The sequence below is a fragment of the Syngnathoides biaculeatus genome, chromosome 9 (assembly GCF_019802595.1).
Source record: "Syngnathoides biaculeatus isolate LvHL_M chromosome 9, ASM1980259v1, whole genome shotgun sequence".
NCBI classification, from domain to species: domain Eukaryota; kingdom Metazoa; phylum Chordata; class Actinopteri; order Syngnathiformes; family Syngnathidae; genus Syngnathoides; species Syngnathoides biaculeatus.
Window position 1 is genome coordinate 12530474 of NC_084648.1, and position 27936 is coordinate 12558409.

Genomic DNA, 27936 nt, shown 5'->3' on the forward strand with positions numbered 1-27936 from the left:
TACTGTAATATTTGGTACTTTTTTATTTTTTTTAACTCTCCAATTCGTTTGATGAATTCACTTACTTGGGAGCAATGCTCTCTACTTGTCTACGCTCTGTCTGGCCTGCTGGGATAAGACCAATGTCCTCAGTTTCCTCCGAGACTAAAGTGCCTCTGGACAGCATCCAGCTCTGCAGTGGAAGTACCTTCAGATGAACTTGGTTATCTCAACACGTGCGCCATCTAATTTACCCCCACCCCCCACCCTGGCCCAGTCTACATTAATCATGACTTTGTGCACACACCCCATAAAACAGTTAGGGCTGCTATTTCTGTCCCCCTGCCCCCTCTTTTCTCGCTCACTCACTTATTTCGACTCTCCTCCCCGTGCAGGAGCCTACCCGAGCCATTGATGACCTACGGACTTTACAAAGAGTTCATCAACCCGGCGAGTAAGTCCCATCGACACCGCCGCTTTTTTCGAGCGCAGATAACATGCAAATGCGAGTGAAAGCGTGTCCTCTGTTGGGCAGAGCTTCACTCAGATAAGAAAGTAGATCATTTTGATGATAGTGTGAAAGTTTTTGTAGCAAACCTTTCCACCCAAAAAAAATGTGTATGTGAAACCTTTTCCACTGAGAAAAGTATGGTTGACGAAACATTAGTGTGTGCAGTGCCCCCGCAAAGCAAACTGTACAATATGGGTTGTACAATGCCATTTTCTAGTAGGGGACAGGGAGATTTATATTGATAATGGTGGGAAATGTGTGGGGATTGAAATTTTTTTCTGGAGAGAATGTGGGTATTCAAAAATATGAAAGTCTGAACACTTCAACAAGGGAGTGGGTGTTTGAAGGTTTATAATTACTGTGACATCTACAAATGATAATTTCTGATTGTCTCTCCATGGTGTTTCACATTATATGTTAGCACATTGTTCACAAATGAGTCCCATGCATATTTAAAAAAAATTAAATAAACTGTCACACATAACTTTACGTAGGTTAACGTGTGGCTGCAACACGCTTCCGTGTACAGGGGCTGAAGCCTTTCCGAGCGGTTTATTTTCTTTTTTAAATACGCATTCGACTCATTTGAGAAGAATGCATGTTTAAAAAAAAAAAAAGAACTCTCACGGAGAGGTTTACCGAAATTTAACGTGTGGCCGCAACACGCTTCCGTATACAGAGGAGCCGACTCGCCGTCTTTTTTTTTTCTCACCAATCATATTTAATGAATCAGAGTTTGTGTAAAACCAGGGGTCCTTTATTAAAATATTGGTATTTGTATTGAAAAAATCTGAGTGGCTCCATCACTATGTAGGATTTATTCTTGATTGAGGACAGAACCAGCAACGAAGTATTTCTATGCGTCCAGACCTCCCTACGGTTTCAAACTCTTCTGTGTAAATCTCGACGACATATTCACCAGATACATCCAAGACAAACGGAAGCGGGTTAACGGTCCAATTTCTTATCGGCGAAAACATCAACTTCGGCATTAAATATGGGTCCTCTATGCCAAGTCTCTCTCATTTTTCCACGTACCTTGGTTTATTATCACCATCTAAATCTTTAACGGTGTGGGACAAAACTCTGGGCATCATGCTAAGAGATGTATTTTAATTTCGTCTCCAACTGACTTAGCATTGAGCAATGCTTTGCTTGACTAGCAGTATGGCCAGTCACATAAGTTCAGTGACGTACTGTAGGTGCACGAGCTCTATAGGATGTTTAACTATTTTGCAGCAAATTTACAGTAAACCTCAACAAACAGCTCGAAGCAAGCGCACTTTGCCTCTTAGAAAACTGCAAGCGAGCGTGGGAACAGACACTAAGTAACTTTTATAACGTGTGTTTTTGTAAGTGTGTTTTAATTAATTTAAATGTTTTCAAAGCATCTTGTAGGAGTAAAACTTGTGACTAAAAGCATTATGCTCTGTATAGAGTGGATTTTCACCAAGCGCAGCCTAGTCTGGAACGTAACCCACGTGTGATAAAATGGGGTAATTCGTTCATTTTGTCAATCACTTAAGGTGGTCTACACCTCACTCACAACTGGACAACTTTATTTCTAGTCCTCAAGAGTGTGTTGAACACACCGACTGGCTGGTTGAGCTTTTCTTTACTTTGTCATGTACTGTGCTTTCTTTTCAGGGTTTGTTCTTGAGACTTCTGAGTGTTAAGTGCCAATGTAATGAGTCACTCAACTCCGGAACACTTGAGCGTGTGTGGCTTTACGTTTACCGTAATCTCCACATTGATATTTTTTTAATGCATGCTAGTTTAATACGGTGTTTCATTTACGCAGAAATGTTCCTCATGACCTTGAACGGAAACCATCGGCATTTCATCCGTAGGGTTTTGTTTTTAATTCTATCTTATTCAAAACAAGCGCTATAATTGGCTGAGGTTTGACATTTTTATCATGCACTCGCAACGAGAGGAGGGTTGAAAAGTGGATTAGCCGCAATTTATTTATTTGTTTGACAGATGACGGCATCCTTTTTTTTTTTCCCCCCACGTCGTCGTTCCCATAGTAATGCTATCTGGCGTGGGCGCTCAGATGCCCATGTGTGAGGAGATATTTAAGCCATTTCTGTTTTTTTTAAACGTAAATCTATTTCCTCTGCCAGGCCGTTAGCTCCCCCCTCCAACCTCTGTTCTGCTGCCAAATTCCACCAGGCTTCACGCCGTATATTACCATTACACCTCTTAAACAAGAATGCATCATTCCCCTGCCCTTAACCCCCTGTCCTAGAGCTTTATTGCCCCCCTGATGATTGCACCCTTAAAGATCTGCTAACTTTTTATTTTTCGTAATGTGTCCTATTAGGCACTTCGAGCCTATAAGTTGAATTGATCGGATGATTGCAATCTCCGCTCTTGGCTTCCCGCCACCTGGTTATATGATTTTTATTTTATTTTTTTTAACAGAGAGCGGGAGTCCAGAATCTCGCATCCAGGCCGTCCACTGCCTGGTCCACAAGCTGCCGGAGAAGAATCGACAAGTCCTCGGGCTGTTTATGAAGCATCTGGCCAAGTGAGTGATCGCCATCCCCGTAGTGGTCATAGTTCATGCAATCTTCTTAGCTCGGAACTCACTTCGTCCTGCTTGTCTGTGTCTGTCTGTCTCCTCGTTCTCACTCCACATGCTTCTTCATCTCCTTCTCCCTCACTCCCACTCTTCAGTCTTCACTCCCCCTTCCCTGCTGTCATTCCATGTCTTTCTTCGCCACCGATGGCGCCAGCAGCCTCACGCGTTAGCGTTTGTTTCGCCTTTTCATGTATTTTAACAAATAGCGGCCAGAGGGCCTTAGATTTACTCAACTGCAGACGGGGGGCGGCATCTGCTAAAAGAGCGAACTCTGTTATAAGATGTAAGAAGCATTTTTGGAATAGGATTTAGCAATGTTACTAGGACATTAAAATTCACAAAAAGTTGTGTACGTCGATTGGAACGTAAACATGGAAACGCACAACATTGTGGCGTACCAGCTGGTGAGTAGTGTAAAAGTTCATCATCCAAGGTTGCCAAGACAATATGTATTTTATTCCCCAAAACCTTCAAGATAAACAACAGTATCGTTTTTTTTTTTTCTTTATGCAAGTGATGTAATTAGAGCAGGATAAAATGTATTGGCTACATCTTACAAATTCTGCCCTGGGGATGCAACAGTGAATTTTCGAACATCCATCCATCCATTTTATATTAACTGGATCATTTTAGAGGATGTCTTTGTTCAAAAGCTTTGTTCTGGGTCATTATTTACATTTTACATGTTCTATGAACTTTTAATAAGAACCCCTGTTGGGAACTTCCCACTGAGCCATGCAAATAAAAATGACTGCCCGTTCCATTTTAAGGGCCATTTGTTCCATTTTTTTTCTCTTCCATTGTTGGTAATTTTCCTGATCTTTCTGTCTTTCACTCAACTTACATGCTCTCTTGTCTCTTTCGCTCTCGCCTCGTCTCCGCCTGGTCTGGGCACAGTCAGTGACTTCAGTAATTACCGTCTGCTATCCAAATTTAAATGACTGAAAGGGGGGCAGAACTCGCATGTGATTGGTCGGTACAGTTTCTCACTCCCGTAAAGCCTGAAATATGGTGTGCCGCTTAAAATAGAAGCACCCCCTGTATGCATTTAATTATAACATTTCTCTTTTGGCTCTGGTGTTTGGGACTGCTTCTGGGTCTGGACACGGACCCACGAGTAAGTGTTTGAAATGATGTCGCAACAATCGTTAATCATCAACCTATTGAGCCAAAGTGGTTCTGCTAGAGAATCGCTACGTAGTGAGCGGCACATTCGGAAAAAGTAATGCCTCTTGTATTTATGAATTGATAGCCTACCCTACACTTCTTCTGATTGGCTAGAACTAAGACAGGACTCGTACTTTTAGTGTAAAAGGATTTGTTGAAGCACTACACTCACTCACTCACACACATACACACACACATGCACACAGACGCAAGAATCAATTTTTTTTTTCCCCCCTTGGAGCATTTGTGCTCATCATTTCTTTATTTGAGGAGTAACTTTCTAACTTGGAGGAGCAATTTCTTTGCAGCTCATTATATCAACAGGTTCTTGTATCGTATTTCACTATGAAGTAGTGATATACCTACCATACTTTTGCCATTTGTCTTTTTTCTGTCTCTCTCCTCAATTCGATGCTGCATTTTGGATCCGTCTTAGTGCTCCTCACTCGAACGATCACCTTTGTCTCTACACACACTGAAGATGACATAGGCACTTTTTGTCACATATGCCACTGCCTGGTTCCGTCTTCGCCACCATCTCCGCAGTAAACATAATTTGCAGTTTTACTTCTCAATGTTTTGTTTTTTTTACGCGCAAAATGTGAATTTTGACACGCAAACTGTGAAGCTAGACCTTTCGATTCGAGCCTTACACGCGTGTAGGCAACCAAGTCCAGTAGTGGATGCAGATTCTTTATTTTTTTTTTTTTTTTTTCCTTGATCTTGTTGTGAAGAAATATGATAGAGTAGTACAGGACATGTATGAGGGCAGCAGAACAGTGGTAAGATGTGCCATAGGTGTGTCAGAAGAATTTAAGGCAGAGGTGGGACAGCATCAGGGATTCGCGCTGAGCTCCTTTCTGTTTGCAGTAGTAATGTATAGGCTCACAGATGAGGTTAGACTGGAATCCCCTTGGACTATGATGTTCACATGGATGACTTTAAATACTTGGGGTCAACAATACAGAGCAATGGTTAGTGTGGTCAGGAAGTGAAGAAACGGATCCAAGCGGGGTGGAAGAGTTGGCTGAAGGTGTCTGGTGTTCTATGTGATAGAAGAGTCTCTGCTAGGATGAAGGGCAAAGTTTACAAAACAGTGGTGAGGCTGGCCATGATGCACGGACTAGACACTGTGGCACTGAAGAAGAAATGGGAAGTGGAACTAGAGGTAGCAGAAATGAAGATGTTGAGGTTCTCGCTCGGAGTGAGCAGGTTGGATGGGATCGGAAATGAGCTCATTAGAGGGACAGCCAAAGTTGGATGTTTTGGAGACAAGGTGAGAGAGAGCAGACTTGGATGGTTTGGACATGTCCAGAGGTGAGAGTGTGACTATATTAGTAGAAGGGTGCTGAGGATGGAGCTTCCAGGCAAAAGAGCGAGAGGAAGACCAAAGAAAAGGTTAATGGATGTGGTGAAGGAGGACATGAAGACAGTGGGTGTTAGTGAGGAAGATACACGAGACGGGCTTAGATGGATAAAGATGACACGCTGTGGTGACCCCTAGCGGGACTAGCCGAAAGGAAAAAAAGAAGAAGAAGGAGGAGGAGGATGCTGGCCACACATCAAATGAGATCCCTGCCTGTCTGGTTTAGTAGCTTACTAAAATTGAAATAGTTCACATTTATTCATGATGACAGGTGGTGTATGAAATGTGCACTCAACTACAGAACGGATGCTGAGAACAGCTTTCGGGACCATGACGACAACTGGGGGTGGAGCTACAGTGTGGTCAAAAATCCAGTTGCCCATAAAGGCAAAAGCATTTTCCCTTGTAGAGGCAGCACTATGCTAATCTATTGCTAATGTCCATTGAAGAAATCATCGACGGAGAAAGTGTAGAAGCTGTTATTTTGCAGACAAGCTGAATTCTGATGTCAGAATCTCCCAGAATTTACTGTGGCTTGCTCACAGTCTATCTAGTGTATTCAAGGATTTACAAAATCCCTTTTCCATAATATGTCTTCTTTGAATCGATTATCTATGATTTGGTTTTCCCATCATGTTTATCAAGTGTGCATTTGCTCATACGTCAACATTGTAGTACTGGTAATGTGAGCGCTATTGAAAATATACATGGCGATATTTTACCGATGTTATACTCCACTGTAATGTGATCAACAATTGCGCATCACTCTTTATCAACGAGATTAGATCAGCAAGAAATAACATTAGCTAACATTACAAGGTTTTACCTCTGCAAGCTTTTTATAAACTTAATATGAGCAAATTGAGGATAAGTAAATAATCCCACTCCTCCCTAAGGCGGCGAAAGTCTGCTGTATCTTATTTCATAGAATCCCACTGCGGGATCGGGCTCTTGTTGGAGGGAAAGAGAAAAAAAAAAAGGAGAAGTGCTATTGAAATTGAATTTGGATTATCCGGCGTGAAATTCTCCAGACTGGAGAGACTCTGTGTATGTGTGTGCGTGTGTGCACGTGTGTTTATAATATATATAAATATATATATACATGCATTTTTTTTTCCCTTTATTTCCTGAAGTTGGCGTGTGTGCATGTCCTGCAGGGGAATGGAAGCAAAGCCAAAAATTTCACACCCCTATCTGCAATGGTTTCGGAGATGTTATAAATGCGAGTTGTCACTGGCGTTTTTGTCTTCAAAGGAATCATCAGGAGCTATTTAAGAAGCAGTTTCCCCTCCAGATGCGCCGCACTGCAGCAGAATTTAACTGTGAAATCCTTTCACCTGTCTTAAAAAAAAATCTCTTCAAAACACAGCTTTTCCTCCAGTTTTTATACCTCCTAACACCAGCTACCAATTTCATATAAAACTTTATTATATGCTTTGTAAAATAGATATGACGGGGGAACCTTAATATGGATAGCTGATTTATTAGTCATACAGTACTTAACTAATTCATTTGACCACCTGTCGTGCAAGCATCCAGGATTTTATGTGCTTTAATTTGGAATCTGAATTTTTGCCATCTCTTAGCATTTTACCATTTCAAAGAGGAATTTCAAGCTTGACTCTCCGCACTGGGTGTCTGATAAAGGTTGAAAAATAAATAACAAAAAATTAAACCCCTAAAGGTTTTTATTTCTGTTTGGTAAAGTAAGTCTAATTAGACATGTCAATCTACTAACTTTTTTTTTTCAATTCATTTTTTTTCTTTTCTGGATTTCAGCCATCTTGTTGTGGATATTTTGATGCGAATATAGTGTAACGAAGTGCCGCTTTATATTTGACCATTTCAGTAATTAAATTTTATCATTTCATATTAGACATTTGAGAATATAATATCTTCACAAATGCTAATTCCTCCGTCCGTTCGTGCTGAAATGTACTGCAATCGCATCTTTTTTTTTGTGAAAAGCTAATTGACTGATTAAAAAGAGGGAAGCTCACACTTGACCTCACAACGACCCGGCTTGGCTACAATCTTATCCAATAAAAATACAGTCTGACCCTCCTGTACCCAGAAGGACGGATGGCCTTGACTTTAGCCACCCACATTGTGATAGAAAATGAAGAGGATGAGAATTTATATTTTGAATGCTATTTTCAGCCCTGTGATTTCTGTAATGTTTTCTTTTAAAATGTCAGTGGAATTAGTCATTGTTTATCATGTTGGGAATTTTCAGCTAAGATCTGTCTCTGTGAGCCAGATGCAGACCTTAAATAAGCTACTGGTTTCCGACCCCTGTGATAGACTGTACACCAGGGGTGCTCAATGCGTTGATTGCGATCGACTGGTCAATCTCGGGACGGCGTGCCAAAATTAAAAACATTTAAAAAAAAAAAAACATCAGCCAATGTTTCCTCTAAACTCCGCACGTGCGCAATTGTGCACCTCTGATGCAGTCTCTTTGCAGATATTCTGTGTTGCGTGCACAAAAAAAATAATCCAATGCAAATTGAAAGTATAACAGCTATTCAGTTTGTGGGATTTTGCAATGTGATTCAATGAGTGAGGGATGACTGGTTGTGACATCCAAGGCACAATTCACATACGTGCTCTCAAAAATGAAAAGAGGAAGCCACTGCTTTCTTTAGGCAGCACACGGAACTTTCTCTAAAAAAAACGCTGCTCCGCCACACTCTGTTTCCTACTTTACCCCCCCCCCCCCCAAAAAAAAAAGTTAAAGTACTTACGCAGCCCATCAATATGTTTTGTATGTAAGACATCGTCCACCACCGCTGCTTTAGTTAGCAACACAGTTTGGGCAACATAGAGCAAAAATGAGCTAGACATGCTGCCTATGTTTACTTTCGATATTAATGGAGAAAGTTAAAAAAAATAAATAATGTTGTTTTAAGATGCAATGACTGTCAGAGTATGTGAATAATCGAAGAAAAGGTGGTTAAACTGGATGAGATTTTCTCTTTTCTTTAGTGGGAAAGGTCTGGTCTGAAGCCAAAAGAGAAAGTGCAGGATGAGATAGTGTATAATTTTAAAATTCCACCTTAGCACAGCCTGATCCAGGATGAAAGCACAGACAATACTGTGTGCATAAAGCTAATTCTGTATTTTAAATATCGGAGGCAACATAACATTAACCTTAAAACAGTTTGGGAGCATCATTTTCATTCGCCCTCCTCCCCCCATCACCCCACCCTCCATCCTGTCGTCGGTAGCTTGCGAGAGGCTGCCTGCTTGAAAAGTAGATCTTGAGGTATTAAGTTCTGGGCACCCCTGCTGCACACCCAATTTTTCTAACCCTAATCCCCTTCATTTTTAACTCCTTAAGTGCATATGTTCCAAAGGGGCAGAAAGCAACAAGACAAAAAAAAAGGCTACCGTAATTCTTCATCCTTTGGTTATACTGGTGTAAGCATGTCACTGAGATGTTAAGAGATAAGAGAACTGTTTTAAATTGTGGAGGGGCAAAAAAAAAATGTTTCCCTTAACACTCATTTTCATTTCTGTTGATTTTGTTAGCTGGAAGACACCATTTTTTTCTAACTGATGTGTTATATAAACTACAGCGTGGCCGCCCATAGCAAGCAGAATCTTATGACTGTGGCCAATCTGGGCGTGGTGTTTGGCCCAACCCTGATGAGGCCACAGGAGGACACGGTGGCGGCCATCATGGACCTCAAGTTCCAGAACATCGTGGTGGAGATCCTTATTGAGCACCAAGAGAAGGTAAAAACACTCTAGGGCAGGGATTTCAGATGAATGTGGATGACAGCTAAATGAAAACTTCATAAGCAGCCAACATTCTCTTTTCTTGAATTTTTTTGACAAGCTTTGTTTGCAGAGAAGCACACATTGTTCTCTCTCGACGCCTCAGTTTTGGAGTACAGTGGTTCCCAGTTTTATCGCAGAGGATATCGGTTCATATGACACAATTTGCAAGCATTTAACGTATAGAAAATATTATACATTATTAAGTGCTGTGAATAAAATACCCTTAGGAAGTACGGTATATAGGTGTTATTAAAATAAAGCATTCTCGATACAGTGGATGTGTAACTCCGTTCTTCCCAAAGCATATCCGTGAATTCAGGATTGATGTAACAGATAATCTCTTGAGTCTTAATAAATCTGTATCTTTATACTAAACCTTAAAGTATCTCCACACTGCTGACATGGCTCCTATGCTCGACCTGGCTGGGAATTTTTTTTTCAGGCTGGTAGAGTGCTATGCAGATTTTTTTGGGAGTCATTACAAGTATATGTGCAGTATGGATGTATCCCTATTTAAAAGAAAACAAAAAGTTTTCTATCTGAAAATATGCTGTTACAAGGGGCGGATCACAAAGAATAGAAAATCCCGTGAGGTAGCTCATAGGTTTATTACATACATACAGTACATAATCTTTTCACTACATTTTAATTTTTAGTTTTAGTTTAGTTTTCTGTGGCTGGCGAGTCGATAGGTCCCACCCAAAAATCCACACCATCGTGGGTCAGTGCATTGCAATATAGTGGGAGTTCAGTATATTTCTCTTAAAAGTCCTCGTAAAAAAACAAATGTTACAGAATTTAGTTGACCTTAGTGTTCACCACATTTTCACTTTCTAACTCGTTGATGACTCACGCCATTCCTATTTTTCCATGCCTGGAACCCTCAATTAAGGGGAAATGAAACACAAAGCGTCCAAACGCTCACTCTGAGGGTGTTTTCCCTCAGTCTTGGCGGCCTCAAACATCAATCTGAATCTCAGATATTGAACACTGATTTGAATGTGTAATATGGTTACGTGTTCATTTGATCGCATAATCTCTTGGAGCATTGTTACTTGGTGTAGAACCTCAGAGGAGGGAAGAGGAAAGGTTTTAGATTAGTTTTCTAATCTGTTTGGAGCTTCGCTGAGATCCAACGGGATGCCAACTGAGAGCTTTTAGAGTTGTGTGTGTGGTTTTCCTCTTTTCGTTTTTTTTTTTTTTTTTTTTTTTTTATCCGGCCTCATTAAATGCAAGATGTAAGGGGAAATCTCCATTTTTGCAAATCTACAGTGAAATACTGGAGAGCTCCACTGCTGTTTAAAAATAAATAAATAAATAAATGAATAAAAATTAAATTAAATAAAAGCATACGGGGGAAAAAAAAACTGTTGCTTTAGAGATAAAAATTACATTATATTCAACATCAATCAAAATTTTTTCATGAAAATACATGTCTTTTGTGTTGTGTTTTTTTTCCCCCCAATAACTTATTCCAAAGACCCTTAATTTAGTCATTGTCAGCCTTTCCACCAATAATGGATCTTTGACTTCTATAGCCATCAATGGAAACTATAAAAAAAAAAAGTCAACTGCAACAACTTGACAGAAGCCTCTTTTTGTGGTGTAATAGAAGAAGGTAGGAGATGCGTACAGACTTCCTTTCACGTTCAGACTGCAAATGAATAGCCACCACTAATTTAACCATAAAGAGAGGATCCAGGAAAATTCAATTGCATTTTCTCATGTGGGAGGCAGCGTTTCATCACCAAACGGCAGAATTACACTTTGCCAATAAGTGCAGTGGTGTAGCGCATGACAGCAGCAAATACCACAATCCGTGCTAACATTACATCTCGGCTTACCCTCTGCATGCGTCCCGTATAAATAATAGTGGTTCCATGATTTTTGGACGATTGGTAGATGGAGAAACTCAATGTGCTTATGGTGGTTATGTGAATTCAACAAAGCAACATTAAGAATGACTGGCATACGGGCACATTTTAAAAAATAAGAAGTGGAGTGTATCTACAGCTATGCACTGAAAAACTCATGATACATCCTGACTGAGAGATGACCTTTGACCTCAAGTTACCTGCAAATAGCTGTATAGTTGGGTAAATACACACCCCCCAGAGAGTGTTTGCTGAAATAGGGCAAACTTGTTGATTCAACATTGATTGACAAAACTCTTCCTGATCCAAAATCAGCTACATTGACGTGCAGTGCCCATCCCTGGTTAGAATGCAGCGAGGGCCTTTTGGAAGCTGGGAGTGCGGAGATTTGGACCGACTAACTGACAGACAGAAACTTTCCACACAGCCAGAGCCCAACTTCAGACTGTCAATACCCTCCGATAGCAGAGCAGCCGCGTTTTACATTCACCTCCATCTGCCCAGAGAGAGGCAGCCCAAAGTCTCAGCCATATCAATTTCTCACTTTTTTTTCTTTCTCTCTCCCTGTCTGCCTTGCTCCAACAAACTTTCTCTCTCATGCCATCCCCCCGTGTGTCTGCCTCGCCTGTTCACACTCGCGCACGCGTTTTCTCTGCCACTTTCTCTCACTGCAGCTCCCCACCACCCTCCACCCCCCACCGCCATTTTTCTCCCACCGCCCTCCTTCTCATCTCTGTGATGCTCTCGCAGGCTCTGCTGCTGAGGCTTCCTCTCTTCTTTGCGCACCTATTCTCTTTAAACTTCACTTCTGAAGTCTACATGTAAACACTGCTCGAGACTAACCCTCCTTAGTCCGGAATCTCGTTTGTTTTATTCTATCAGAGACCAGGGCCAGTTTCCCTAAAGAGGACACTTACTTGAGTAACATTTGTCAGGAGAAACTTTATTTTTCAACTAGGATGTCTCTCGGCTCCAAGGATCAGCATCAAATTGTGCACCATTATAGATATGCACTTCTTGCACATGCCTGGAGATTCATGCATTATTCAAAAAAGGAATGCTTCAGCTTGCAATGTTAGCAAAAGTCTGGAAAAAAAAATCCTGAATTCGCATCATTTGCTGCATTCATGACGCTTGGAAATTGGAGTGGCATGTGAAGCGTGTGAAATAGTTCAATTTTGGTATCATTTGACCACAGCCTCCTCTGAATGTTACAGCTGTTCATTAGTAAACCTACATTTGCCCTCTTGTGCAGTGCATTACCCACTGTTTTCTTCGTTTTCTAAGGTCGCAACAACCTTCAGATCATTAAGTTCCTTTCAAATACTTTGAATCTTATCACCTTTCCTTTAACATTGTAAATCTTTTCCTTTCGTCTTGTCCCGTTAGGAGTCGCCACAACGTGCCATCTTTTTCCATCTGAGTCTATCTCGTGCATCTTCCTCTCTAACACCTACTGTCCTCATGTCCTGCCTCACAACATCCATCAACCTTTTCTTTGGTCTTCCTCTCGCTCTTTTGCCTGGCAGCTCCGTCCTCGGCGCCCTTCTACCAATATAATCACTCTCGCCTCTGAACATGTCCAAACCATCTAAGTCTGCTCTCTCTAACCTTGTCTCCAAAACATCCAATTTTGGCTGTCCGTCTAATCAGCTCATTTGTAATCCTATCCAACCTGTTCTGTGCCACCATCTCTAATCCGTACATCATGGCCGGCCTCACCACCGTTTTATAGACTTTTCCCTTCATCCTAGCCAAGACTCTTCTGTCACATAGAACACCAGACACCTCCCGCCAACTGTTCCATCCCGCTTGGACCCGTTTCTTCACTTCCTTACCACACTCTCCATTGCTCTGTATTGTTGAACCCAAGTATTTGAAGTCATCCACCCTCACTGTCTCTTCACCCTGGAACTTCACTCTTCCTCCTCCGCCCCTCTCATTCATGCACATATATTCTGTTTTACTCCAGCTAATCTTCCTTCCTCTCCTTTCCAGTGCGTGCCTCCATCTTTCTAATTGTTCCTCCGCCTGCTCCCTGCTTTCACTGCAGATCACAATATCATCTGCGAGCATCATAGTCCAAGGGGATTCCAGTCTAACCTCATCTGTCAGCCTGTCCATTACTACCGCAAACAGGAAGGGGTTCAGGGTGGATCCCTGATGCAGTCCCACCTCCCCCTTAAATTCTTCTGACACACCTACGGCACATCTCACCGCTGTTCTTCTGCCCTCATATATGTCCTGTACTATTCTAACATATTTCTCTGCCAAACCTTTAACATTGTAAATGAAATATATTATTATAAGAGATAACATCCTAGTATGAAATAATTAGGGATTTCAAGTCTTTCACCATCATGTCCAGCCCATAGGTGACTTATGAAACCCTAGGTTGTGTCCCAGCAACATTGTTCCACTTGTGTTTTAAGTGGGGTACTTGCGCTTTTGGTGTTGTTAGCTTACAGCTATGGAGGTGACTTCTACTGGTGCCTTCAAGCACTTTGTCATGCCAGCGGTGATAATGACCCTCCCCCAATGCTTTCGGGCAGCTGCTAAGGATGTGCTTGTGCTTGGCCAGAGAAAATTATTTTCACCATCATAACCAATAATCTGGCAAAAATCAAGACTGAATTTTTTTTAGTTTTCAGTTTTCCCATTTCAGCAGGGCATTAACAAATATTATATCTCCTTGTGTTTTTTGTAAATCAAGCAATGTTTTGGTCATGCTTTGACAACACAACACACGCATGCATACGAGTACTGGTACAGAGACTCTAGCAGGCAACTTCAGCTCATCTTTGCATTGTGTATTCAGATCTTTACAGACGCTCCGGAGTCATGCCCTCTTTCACCCACCGCCCCGGTCTTCTCCGCACCCACGAGGCAGTCCAAGAAGCTGAATCGACAGAGCCGTCCTCTGGCTGTCTACAATCCACAAGTTATGGATATTCAGACCGGTAGGCGATGCGCCCATCTTACCATCTGTATCCATGCACACAAGATTTGAACGATTGCAGATGGTTGAATGCACCAATCAAATCATTTCAGTTTGATTTGTTTTAAGCGTCTCAGAGTTTTGACGTACAGTAGCCTGTATGATATTGCATTGATTTGTAGTGCACCGGAAGCATGCTAATGCTTTTCGTATCTGGTTAAAGTCATTTTTGGACAAAGACGGCAAACCTATTTATTTGAAGTCAAATCGTCTGCAGAGAGAACAATGATTCTTAGAATATATTAACTGTGGTCGTCATAACATGAGACAGGGCCTAAACAAAACCAGTGGTTATTAAAGATGAGTGAAAGGCACAGCACCAAGAGAAAAAAAAAAAGTACATTTAAAGCTCACGTCAAAGGCAATCAATATTCAGCAATGTTTTAGTTACTACACTGATAAGGAACCAGAGTCTGGGGATATTTGAATTAGCTATATTTTGAAGAAATTGAGATAATTTAATTTTGTAGATTAGCATTTTGTTATTCTTAAATACTTTCAAAGATTACAAATATTAAATTTGTACCTCTGCTCAGTGACGAAAGTACTCTTAGATAACTAGGGTTGAGATTTGGTGCATTACAGACATATTGACTTGATCCCATTCATTATTGACTCCACAACCGTTTTTAGATGTACGCTTAGTTTTGCTGACACGTTGCTATTTTTGAAACTGCATTAATGACAGAACTGCAGACACTCACTAGTCTCTAGTTAATTAATACATTTTTATGTGTGATACATTTCACTACCTCATCTCTTTTTTGTGTGTGTTCTTAGTTTTTGTGCTGTCGTTAAAGTGGACCGGACTCGTCTAAAGCTTCACATAGGCAAATGTTTATATCTGGGTTACCCGTTGTAATCCCTTTTTAAGCTTTTGAAGCGCCCCCTGATAATGGATTTAGACGACGTTGTCTGGTTAGAGGAAATTTAAGGCGGCTAAAACACGAGTCTGCGTCTGCATGTGCGTGTGATGCTACATGTGTCCGATCTGCTTGACTTTGCACATTTTTTGGCTTGTTTTACGTCATGTTTATGTCACAAACGTTAACAGGTTGCCGAGGTCAATCAGAGTTTGTTGTCAGGCCATGACGGAGCTTTTGCCAGCATTTTAGTAAAATCCCACTCTTAGATACAGGTCATCCAAAAATCTCCTAGACAGTAATATAGTGTTTTGATGTCACAGCTAATTCTGTTAGAAATGGAACATAGACTTTTGCTTCAAAGGGGACAGCCGATGGAAAAAGTTTTTTTTTTTTTTTTAATTCACTTTTCTACTCTTGGTTGGAACATTTCTTAAAATATGTCTCTGAGTGAGCCATTCTTAAATGAACTGGACTGTGATGTAATAATGGCACTAATTTATATAGTTTACCCGTCCATGACTTGAGAGCTAACCCCTAACCCTGGGTGAAGATCTGACATTTTGTATTCAGCAGTGTCTCCACTGCATGTGCCACATACACAGATCCGGACAAACAAGTGTAATTCTGTAGCTTGTTGATCAAGTGCTGCTTCCTGTCAGTCAGAACGCAGACTCGCCAACATAACGCAATAGAGAAAATCAATGTAAACAAAACAAAACACAGTAGAGCATTTTATTTAAATTTGATGGTTATTTTTTTATTTTGAAATTCATTTATGCTGTTTTAAAGGAAAAAGAAATCTTTCTATATTGTGGATTTTCAATACGTCCCCTCCTAAATTGCGGTTAACAGCATGTACTTTTGGTGACATTTTTGTACAGTTATTGGTCCGATTTGCTGTCATGGCTGAAATACAACTGATAGTGTGACCATCAATTGTCAATGTAATCCACGACCAGGGATTTCACCTTAAAATGCCAAAATGGAAAGTCTAGCATTTTTTATTTTTCTGACACTTTCCTTGTAATGTAACATAGAAGAGGCCACATTTTAAATCAATACTCAGAAAATAACTAATTGTTTCTTAAGATCCTGAGATGAGATGCATTATTATTCCCCCTGTTGCTCTAACTATTGACACGAGGCTTATTCATTACGTCGCCACTTGATGTAGAATTTCCATACTTATTGATAAATTATTCATCTCTCATAACAGGAGCTTGAGCTACTCGGAGGAGCTACTCGGCAAGACTGTAAATTAAGAAAACGCATTTTAATGTTTTGTTTTGTTTTTTTCCCTTCACATTCGTGTCATCAGCCTGCGACAACTCCAACCTCGCCACAGACGGGACGTCGATGGGCAGCAACGAGTCGGTGTCGTCGCAGTCCTCGTCCGCCTCGGCGTCAGAGACTACGCCGCCGGAGAGAAGCGAGTGTGTGCCTCTCTGCACCAGTGTCTCCTCGGGCGGCAACAACTCCAGGTGAGTCAGCCCCACAAACCTCCTGCCCCCTTACCCCACCCGCCCACACCACGGGCCCGTGAATGTCGTCCTGAATGTCGATGCGACAGATGAATTGTTGGTTCACGCTTCACATCCTTCTTCTGCTGCGTCATGTCGGTGTATTCACCTTGAAATCTTTTACCCGCTCGTCCTTCGTTGGCTCCCATCAGTGCCTGACAGAGGGAAGATTATGTGCTTCCTCTTTCATTCTGACCCCACTCTTCTTGCGTGTCTGCCTTGCAAGATATGCAGGAGACCTTCGCTAACCCATTATTATACTATTCTGACGCGATAGTACATACAAGGGGTTTAACAGTACACCAAAAATCACAGTTTGGTAAGTACCTTGCTTTTAAGGTTACAGTTCGGTTCACATTCAAGTGAATGAAATGCAATAGCGCTTATGTTTTGTGTAAACGGGAACGATGACCTTTAAAATCAAACATAAAAGCTGGAAACTGGTAGCAGAAAATTGTATTCCACATTTCTACAGCTACTACAAACTGGCTGACTTATTAGCACATCTGCCTCACAATTCCGAGAACCCGGCTTCAAGTGCGGCCTTACCTGTGTAGAGATTGCATGTTGTCCACGTGACTGCTTGGGGTTTCTGCGGGAACTCCGGTTTCCTCCAACATCCCAAAAACCTGCACAGTAGGTTCATTGAAGAGACTAAATTGTAGATGTGAATCTGAGTGCAAGTGGTTGTTTATATATGCCCTGCGATTGGCTGTCAACCAGCCACAGGGTGCACCCTGCCGCTGTCAACCAGCCACAGGGTGCACCCTGCCTCTCGCCCAGAGTTAGCTAAGATAGGCTCCAGCACACCCATGACACTAAGGAGGATAATTGGTACGGAAAGTGAATGAATACTACACAGTTACGATGGAGTTATTTTCCTGCTGTAGTGATGCAAATCATAGTTATGATGGTACCTTGTGCTTAAGGACATTATTCGCTTAACATTCATGGGAACAAAATGGAAAACAAAGTGCAGGAACCGGAACAGATTTATCGACATTCAAAACTTAAGATAGCAAGAATGTCCTAAATCATTAAATGAAAGATTGTCCATCCATCAATCAATCATTGACTGAGTAAGAAACTTTAGGGTTGGTGTTTTAGTCTGAAATTACACTAAGGTTGGCAGGTCTGTAGCTATTTTGTTTTTTTCCTCAATCCAACTTGTGTGACGTGGTTTTGGAAAGACGGAAGCCAAGCGAGCCGGGAGGAGGTCTTAAATCTCTGCTCTTATTTGCTCGGCCGACAGGTGGCCACGCGTCGGTCGTGTAAATCGTATTGACATTGGCCAGATATTCATCTTGTTTACTCCCTCATCGCCGCAGCCCCTGTCCCTTTATGAAGACTTCCGCCATATGTCACTGGGTGTCACCTCGGCTTTGTTCACTCATCAATTGACGTACAGGCGTGACAGTGGAGACCTGTTAGCGAGATGCGCCGCTCCGGGGGGCCTGCAACCCGAAGCTTCTGCTCCAGCTTGAGCCAAAAAAAGAACTGAAAACTGCTCTACTGCCCTCATGAATGTCTTATCTACAGGAAGGTAACTTTGGAAAGTGAAATAATTTAGTGCTGCAGAAAAGTCTGACAGGCCATACACTGACACTGACTCAAATTAGTACCATGTTGAATCAGTGTAATTTTAAACATTTTAACGTAATATGCATTAATACATCTATATTTAAGCGCATTAATTTAAACGGCACACACTGCGGTGTGTGCCTTGTGCCTGGACCAGACTACAAGAATGTAGTCTAGTTATTGGTCTGATTTGCTGTCATGGCTGATAAAACGACTGATAGTGTGACCAACGATTGCCGACATAATCCACGACAAGTGATTTGGCCTTACAATGCCAAAATGGAAAGTCTAGAATTTTTTATTTTTGTTGCACCTTCCTTGTAATGTAACGTATGAACGACAACCTTTCAACACAGCGCTGATGTCGCCCAATAGCATTAAGGTCTCGCAATGGTCATCTCGATGACGATGCTCAAATGATATATCTTGCAGCCCTACCCACAGGCACATGTTATTTATCCTCTGTGAAGAACTACTAATATTACTGTGGCTTCCAGAGGACTGACCGTCTTTACATATACTCGTCTGGATTACACTACTTCCCAACCACAAGGAGGAACACGATGTCCATTGAATTGAACCAAAACGTGTCAAAAACTGTTTTAATTCTTTACATTGTCATCATTGTGTGTTTTCATAATGTACAGTATTATAGAGATCTTTTTTTTCTCACTGTGGAAACCTTCTTAAAATAAACTACTATTTCCAGAATCTGGGTAATTTTCGATTTCATTTTTACAGTTTGCGAAACCAATTTGCAATATCAACTAGCCACATGAAAAACTAACTCCTAACTATAAACCTATTTGCAAATGTTTTCTCTGTCATGCCCTGAAATGCCACATGATACCCTCCATCCATTTTCTTTCCCCCTTATCCTCACAAGGGTCGCGGGGAGTGCTGGAGCTTATCCCAGCTGTCAACGGGCAGGAGGCAGGGTACACCCAGGACTGGTTGCCAGCCAATCACAGGGCAGATAGAGACAGACAGCCACACTCACAATTACACATAGGGGCAATTTAGAGTGTCCGATTAATGTTGCAGGTTTCGGAGATGTGGGAGGAAACCGGAGTGCCTGGAGGAAACCCACGCAGGTACGGGGAGAACATGCAAACTCCACACAGGCGGTTATTGTTATTGGAAAGTTCAAAGAGTCTTTGCAGCATGTGCTTATACACGGGCATATCTAGTGTGTTTTACCAAAGCCATTATTTGTTTGTTTATAAGTTTGAAAAGATACAAAACTCGTTTGGGACCAGTTTGTTGTTTGAACTACGACTAGAGGCACTTCTGAACATGTTTAGGGGCAGTTACTGTACATATTTAATATTATCATATCATGGACTTTCTACACCATCTACCAAATGTTCCTAAACCACCTTATTTACTGCATTTTAATCGTGTTTACCAAAGAAGCTTAGCTCGCTCACTGATGGAGAGAAACAAAAGATGAGCCATTGAAAAAGCTTGTTGCTATTTTTGCCACCAGAGCAGCGGCAGGGAACGATTTCCCTCGCCTTGGCTTAACCGTAATTGTGACTGCAATTTTTTATTCCAGATGAATCCATTTTGCCGCCGCCGCACTTAACGCATTTATTTCTAGGGCAGCTACGTGCCCGCTAGGTGTTAGGCTAAGTGTAGATCTATGTAGATGGTTTTAATCGTCCTACGTAGGGCAACGTGGATGGATGGTGGCGACTTTCCCTTCATCTGACCCTCACGACTGTGACCCAGGCAGACCGGGATTGTGGCAGGGTCCAGGTTAATGAGTGGATTTGCTACACGGCGGCGTTTTGTCCCCACCCCATGCCGATGTGGTGCAGCTGAGTCCCGCAGTGGGCCAGTGCCGCTGCGGAGCTATAAATCACCCTCGAGCGTTGTCTCAACACAGCAGCCACCGCTGGTTACGGACAGGTCAGGCAACCCAAAATGAGACAGCCATGCAGAATATTCCTGCAACTTCCGGCCATCTATCTCCTCCATCGGTTACAAGGTAACCTCGCATCCTCTCAACCTCCAGCCCCCTCCCCAGCCATTCCCCCTAATTCCCTTGATTAGTGTCTCTATGGGAGCGGCAGATAGGCAGCAATTTCCCCATTATGTGATGTATTAGCGCTGGCCCCGGGGCAGACATGGAGCGCAGAGGGACGCCTGGCTTCGACTCGCGCTCCCTTTGCTTCCAACTCAGCATTTACCTGGACCCCCCGCCTGGTCCTGTACGTTCACGCCCAAGGAATCGGCGGTTCTGACAGCGGGTGATGTAAAGCACATCTGAAGCCACTGATGCTCCGGATTAGGGATGAAGCGGTTTACCGATAAACCGTGATATCATTTCAGAGGGTTAGTTTTAGCCTTTCAAATTGTAACTATGGTTACTACCGTGTTTAGTGTCTCAGAACGGAATAGTTGTCTTTTGGGGAACGGGACGCAAACCAGAGAAAACAAAAAATCTAATGGTTTGACTCAAACAGAGAGATAACAAAATTATTATTGATGGTTTATTCAGGATTTTTTTTTTTTTTTTTTTGCAATTATGATTGCTGTGAATTATCTGCAGATTTTTAGCATTCGGGGTCCGCCTCTGTCCCCATCCCCTGCGAATAGCGGGGTTCCACTGTTGTGCATAATTTCTTTCAAAATAATATTCAATGAAAATACAACTTGCAAACAAATGAAGGTTTTGCCGCCAATGTTGGAGCAAAATTCAGTTTCTGGGGCTGCTTTTCTACATCTGGCACTTGACATTACCCCCCCCCCCCCCCAAACACACACTTTTTGGGTCATCTGCTGTTACTAAAGCAACGACTTTGATGTTGGTGTCAAACTTAGGCACAGCACTGCAATGCCGACATGTGGTCACCAGTTTTAAAGAAGTACATGTGCTCTAATTAATGGAGTCCAAGTCATTTGGTCGTTGCCAGGTTGAATGTGCATCACACTTGAACCTCCAGTACTGTAGTTGGCTGTATTTCTTCATCTGAGTTGAAGCACTGTGGAAGTTTCATGCTCGTCGCCATAACAACGAGGCGTCTGCCATTCTTTGCTCTTTCTATCCATGCTGAATAATTTAAACAGTTAAAGATGGTTAATATAACTTTCTGATGTCACTTTCTGTCGAAAAAAAAATGCCAAATTGTATAGCCAAATGTATGGTTTTCCCAGTCGTATAACACTTGTGTGTGCAGTTTGTACTGCGACGTTAAGATGTACTATATTGTTCCATAGGCCATCCATGGCAGCAGCCGCCTGGTTAGGAGAAGGCCAGAATGTCTTCACACCTGACAAAGAAAAGCCACTAGAAAGGTAAAAAAAAAAAAAAGACCTGTTTCCTTCCATTCTTGCTCATTAGGTTGTCCCTCAATTTCGCCGCTATTTGCATGTCACGCGAACGGAGCACGAGCATCAACCACGGTCCCTTTTTTTTCCCCAAATGTGAGGCACCTAAAAGCCCATTTGCCATTTTGAGTGCACTGTGTTGAAATTGTGACCTCATTTGACTGCTTTTAGATGTGACACAGAAAATTATAAGCAGGTCAGGCAGTCTTTGGCCAGTCCATTAATGTTATCAACACAAATGGAACATGTTTATCAAAAATGTTAACGTGCAGTCTCGCTCTTGCTCTCTCTCTCTCTCTCTCTCTCTCTCTCTCTCTCTCTCTCTCTCTCTCTCTCTCTCTCTCTCTCTCTCTCTCTCTCTGCCTGTTGCTTTCCAGTTCATTTTTTCCCCTCCTCTCCTTCCTCATTGCGCGTTGTTGTGGCTCTGCAAGAAAAGAATATGAAATATTTATCGACCGTGCCCCGAGATGGAAGCGCACGGCGTCTACCTGGCAATGCTGCTGGGTTGAAGATAACACTTTGCGATGGCAGGCAAAACAGCCAAATGTGTTTTTGTTTTTTTTATCTTTCCAAGGAAAGTAAAGCATCACTCTACTTCTGTTTTTATGCAAGCCAAATTCAGAATTCTCAGCTCTATGTTTTAATTATTTTGACTCGAGTTTTGGTATGAATGCACTTCAGAATTCAAAGGACACAGTTCAGAAAGTTTTCGGCAAATGCGTCGACACCAGGATAAAGCAGGGAAGAAAATTCACGGGAATCCGAACGATATCCTCAGATATACGAAATGAGGCCTGGACCGCCCGTGGATTAAAATCAGATAAGAATGGGATAGCTGTCCTTCCATTGTGGCAGGTTAACGTGACCAAGACCTCCCGCAAATAGTGAAAAATATGGGAAATTGACACCGCCCATGAAATGTTTAAAGTTGTCTGTATTTAGAGTTTCTTCTTCTTCTTTTTCCTTCGGCTTGTCCCATCAGGGGTCACCACAGTATGTCATCTTTTTCCATCTTTTTCCAGCCTATCTCATGCATCTTCCTCTCTAACACCCACTGTGCTCATGTCCTCCCTCACAACATCCATCGACCTTTTCTTTCGTCTTCATCTCGCTCTTTTGCCTGGCAGCTCCATCCTCAGCACCCTTCTACCAATATAGTCACTCTCTTGCCTCTGAAAATGTCCAAACCATCGAAGTCTGCTCTCTCCAACCTTGTCTCCAAAACATCCAACTTTGGCTGTCCCTCTAATGAGCTCATTTCTAATCCTATGCAACCTGCTCACTGAGCGAGAACCTCAACATCTTCATTTCTGCTACCTCCAGTTCTGCTTCCTGTTGTTTCCTCAGTGCCATCGTCTCTAATTCATACATTATGGCCGGCGTCACCACTGTTTTATAAACTTTGCCCAGTATTTACAGTTTAAATGCCATAATTTCCTCCAACTCTGGTCCCAGAACACTTTAGAGCCATCCATCCATCCTTTGTCTGAGCCTCTTATCCTCACAAGGGTTGCGGGAGGACTGGAGCCTATCCCAGCTGTCACTGGGCAGAAGGCGGGCTACACCCAGAACCGGTACCCAGCCAATTGCTGGGCACATGGAGACAGAAAACAGTTGCTCTTACAATCACACCTAGGGGCAATTTAGAGTCTCCAATTAGTGCATGTCTTTAGGATGTGGGAGGAAACCAGAGTGCCCAGAGAAAACGCACGCAGGAACAGGGAAAGCATGCAAACATCACAGGCGGGGCTGGAGTTTGAACTCCGGTCCTCAGAACTGTGAAGCCAGCTGCTCCACCGTGCTTTAGAGCCATTTAAAAAAAATCTCAAGCATTACCCTTAAAAATGTAATGGATGGATGCATGGGTAGCTAGTGGAATATCTAGATAGCCGTCAAGCCAGGCTAAACTTAGCTCCTCCACAGCATTCAAATATTGTCTCAAAGTTGAGATGTATCACTTCAGCATTTAATTGTGGCAAATTGGTGTGTTCTACTTGGCACATAACTGAATTGTACTTTACATGTTTTGAAACGGATTAAAATGTTTAAGACGCATTATGCACAATTGGAATTTTGAGTACCACGAAAGGCCGCCCCAATTACCACTTGGGGTAGTGATAATACACATTGGGGCTCACTTCTATTCTTGAGTGGTCTTTGTTCATCGAATGACAGGCAGAGCTTAAATGCTCTTTAAATGCTAAAAAAATAACTAACCTTTATATGCGCCGGTTGCAGCCATCCATCATCCATCTCTCCATCCATCCTCCCATTTTCCAAGCTTCTTATCTTCAGGGTCACAGAATAGATGATGGTTTCATGTGAGAATATCACCTTGTGTTATACTAAACAGGCCCATGTTTCACACCGAGTAAGCACCTTTACACCCCCCAAGAACACTCAATCAGTCGTCAAGCGTGGATGGCAATGTAGTCAAATGCTCATCCCTCATTTTCTTGCGGAGACAGGATCACATATTAGGTCTCAGGTCCAGATTGAACCACTCTGTAATACACCGCCAAATACCAGCCAGCTCGCTGATTGCCACCATTTTTCAGTGTCATCGGGAGGAAAGCCAAGGCGGTGTACCCCTGCGAGGCCGAGCACGACTCTGAGCTCTCCTTCCAGGTCGGCGCAATTTTCAACGCCGGTAAGTGTTATCGCGCAATAGCGGCGGCCCCCGGCTAGCATATTGGATTGGGAGGAAAAACGAACTCCCGATCTGATCTTCCATCGAACTGCAAGATAAGAGGGGTGAGGCGGGGCGGGGGGGGACTTATGGGTGGGAGACACAGATCTCATACATAACACAGAGGACCAACAAGCCTTAATCGTTCACACAGAAAACTCGAATTAGGTTGTCGTACGCTTGCTGTCATCTTGATAGTGATGGGTCCCACAACGCATGTGATCACTTTTTTTTTTTTTTTTTTGACATAATCACCTGTAAAATGCTTCTCCAACATTTCAGTATCACGCTGAAACTGCAGGAATTACAAGCAATCCCGTTTGTTTAAAGCGAGGGAGACTATTTTGTAGTATATACAAAGTATTGTCACCAAATATTTTAAAATGTTATGATTTAATTCACATCGTCCCCTCCACTCCATATTGGATGGAAGGTCTTGAAAGTAGCCTTGAAATGTCTTAAATTGGATGTCCTAAAGCCCTCTTTTGTTGTATTTTAAAAATACTGACACGTGATGATTTGTTAAAATGTTTTTTATGCTGTTAGTCACCGGTGTCAAACTCAAAGGCCGGGGGCATGATCTGGCCCGCTGCATGATTTTATGTGGCCCGCGGAGGCAAATCATGTGTATCAACCTTCATGATTTTTTTTTGTTCAAATCTGTACCAAAATCTCAAATTGTCATATCTTAAAATGATAACGTTGAGATATTACGAGCGTTTTTGTGTTACCAAACAACAATAGATGGAAAAACCCATTACCCTTGATTTCTGTTTCCAAAACTGGTTCGTAAATTTAATGTGTAAATATGATGAGGCGTTTGAGGATTATTATGGTTTCCCAACCATAACGGCCCTCTAAGGGAAACTGCAAGTACGACGTGGCCCGCGACAAAAATGAGTTTAACACCCCTGCTGTAAGTGCTCATATTTATTATTTATTAGGTGTGTAATAAAAGTGTCCTTCAAAAGATAAGAGCCAGCTACAATTCCCCCCCCACCACCCAAAAAAACGTAGATATAGACTACACAGTTACTCACACTCACTTGATTCCCTGTGCTCTTTTTATCTCACCCTGTGCCCCTAAACACCTTACCCCTACTTCCTCACCCCCTCCTCCATGTCCTCTCCTCCTGCAGTGACCCAGTCTAGAGAGCCGGGCTGGCTGGAGGGGGAACTGGAGGGCAAGCGGGGCCTCATCCCTGAGAACTATGTGGAGATGATGTAGCCTCCAAAACGGACACAATGACGGAAATATTTTTTTATTTTTTATTTTTATTATACGCCTCGTTCTCACCTGTCGTGTTCTCTCAAGCCATGGACATTTTTTTTTCCTCGTTCCGCCCACTTATACATGGTATCCATGAGACCCCCTCACGCCCCTCACACAGCAGCATTTTGGTCCACCGACGTGCCTTGTCGAGTTCTGAATGTAAACGGGTATGTATGGCCGTAAATCAACAGAGTTGCATTTTTCCTCACGTTCGAAATGAGACGCACGTACATTTTGGGGTTCCAAAACTAGCTTTATGAAATTGGTTCACTTTTTTTTCAGCAGACTCCCAAACATTGCACCCCTCTCTGAATTGTACTTTGTTGTTTTTTTTTTTTTTTAAATGCAGGATGAGCTTCATTGAGATTACTATTATCAGAACCAAGTGTTATGTTTTTGTTGTGGGGTGGGGATGGTTTTTAAGCTTATTTTTAAAGCTTGGTTACTTTTTCTGGGCAGAAACCCCTGCAAAACAATGTCCAATGATTTCATATCATTTTAAATGAATATAAAACAAATCAGATTTTATGATTGATAAGCTCATAAAGTCCAGTATTTTAATTTGATGGGATCGTGATGACGAATAGAATGCCAAAGTTTTGTCACAGGGTTGTAAGGTGGGAGCACGTCGTTTCAATTAACGTCACCGACGGTTGCAATCATTTCAAGTGTTGATTTGTGGTGATGCTGTTATTTGTAAAGGGTCTTGGATTTGTTTTTATACACCTTTTTTGGGGGCACCCTCTCGACCAATGTTGAATTAAACATGTATTCTTGCAGTGAAATAAATTTTCAAATTGATAACTATAAAAGAAAAAGTAGCAAAATGGTTATTTCCAGATCAGTTTTTCCATAAACATAAACCAAATAGCAACAATCTTGAATAATGACCTTTTTTTTTTGTAATGTAATGAATGAGTGAACATACATGTGATTGAAGGCGCCCACGTATTAGTATTAATATTTTAGCCCTGGTGAACAAACAGATAATCGAGGTGTTCTTGATATTACCCCTTCATGACCAAGGTCGACAAATGGCAGATTATTTGGTTGCATCATGATATCCTGTGTGTGACAAGCATTTTTCCCTCTCATTTTTGACGTGTCTGAGAAAACACACTAAGCCCGTGAGCGCCCCCTTTGGCCCCTTTGAGCAAAATCAGACGTACACACTGGGGTCACTCAGCGTCATCCATTGAAATTACATGGCTCATTAAAAGGTTCAGATTACATTACCATCAGAAGATTTTTAGAACAATTTTGTGTTTTTGCAACCTTACACTGAAAATGTAAAAAAAAATAATAGTGAACTAAACCAACACAACTATGAAATCGAAATTTTAAAGGTCTCTTGCAACTTTGTTTTTAACCCACAACGGTATCCCCGTCTGTTTTTCTTGGTGTAAAACCAAATTATTGCTTGCAAAATATCTTTCGTAACGCATGTTGAAAGCCAAGTGATGCTCCCAAACAGTTTTAGGGTTAATGTTATGTTGCCTCCTATATTTAAAATACAGAATTAGCTTTTTGGGCAACGTATAGTCTGTGCTTTCATCCTCAATCAGGCTGTGCCATGGTGGAATTTTAATATTGTACACCATTTCATCCTGTACTTTCTACTTTGGCTGCAGACCAGACTTTTTTTACTCAAAAGAGAGAAACTCTCATCCAGTTTCACCACTTTTTCTTCATTTATTCACATACCCCGGTGTTTGTAATTATGAGTGTACCCCTTTAAAATGGAGGCAGGCGGTGTCAGGTAAACAAGGAAATAGCAGCTCTTTGTGAGAGGCAGTGGGCTGCCATGTTTAAAAAAAAAAAAAAAAAAGATGTCAGCCTGTAGTTCACTGCACTGGATCTGTTTTCCTCTGTGCTGAGAATGTGCAATAAGTGCGCAAATGCGCAGTTGCACAGCTTCGAGGGAACATTGGTGACGAGTGAATTTGTCCTGCTCATAGAGTCAGAATTAGGTCCTGGATGATAATATAAAAATATTAAGCGTTCAATATTTATGACAAGAATTAAAAAAAAAAAAAAAAATGTCTGGTGAAAGCCGAGGACTCCCACGTCCTGACTTTTGTGAATTGTAACACGAAATGGAATTCAGCAAATCGAATAGTGACCTGACTGAAAAACAAGGAAACGGGTGCAAATGAAAACAAATATAGTTAAAACATCCGTCTATTTTTATTAGTATTATAACACCAACCATTAGCTTCATTTGAGAACTCAACCTCTATCTTGCTCAGTAGACTAATGAGGGTTCTTCAAAAAAAAATGAAAAAATGAATAGCTGCAGCCGCACAACTTCAGTGTTTACACTGTACACTCTAACGTACCCGTGCAGACATTCTCTCACACACAGTGATTACATAACAAAGCGAGCGAGCGCTAATGAGATGG

General features: G+C 41.9%; 1 protein-coding gene across 1 annotated transcript in view; it reads left to right on the top strand.

The window, feature by feature from the left end:
* arhgap10 (Rho GTPase activating protein 10) overlaps window positions 1-26340 on the top strand; it is a 60857-nt gene extending 34517 nt beyond the window's left edge. The window contains exons 16-23 of the mRNA XM_061829242.1: window positions 375-433; window positions 2918-3023; window positions 9192-9351; window positions 14089-14230; window positions 16453-16615; window positions 21461-21538; window positions 24130-24221; window positions 25400-26340. Of these exons, the coding sequence (XP_061685226.1) occupies window positions 375-433; window positions 2918-3023; window positions 9192-9351; window positions 14089-14230; window positions 16453-16615; window positions 21461-21538; window positions 24130-24221; window positions 25400-25488 (889 nt within the window). The 3' untranslated portion in view covers window positions 25489-26340. The remainder of the gene's footprint in view (window positions 1-374; window positions 434-2917; window positions 3024-9191; window positions 9352-14088; window positions 14231-16452; window positions 16616-21460; window positions 21539-24129; window positions 24222-25399) is intronic.
* The last annotated feature ends 1596 nt before the right edge of the window (window positions 26341-27936 follow it).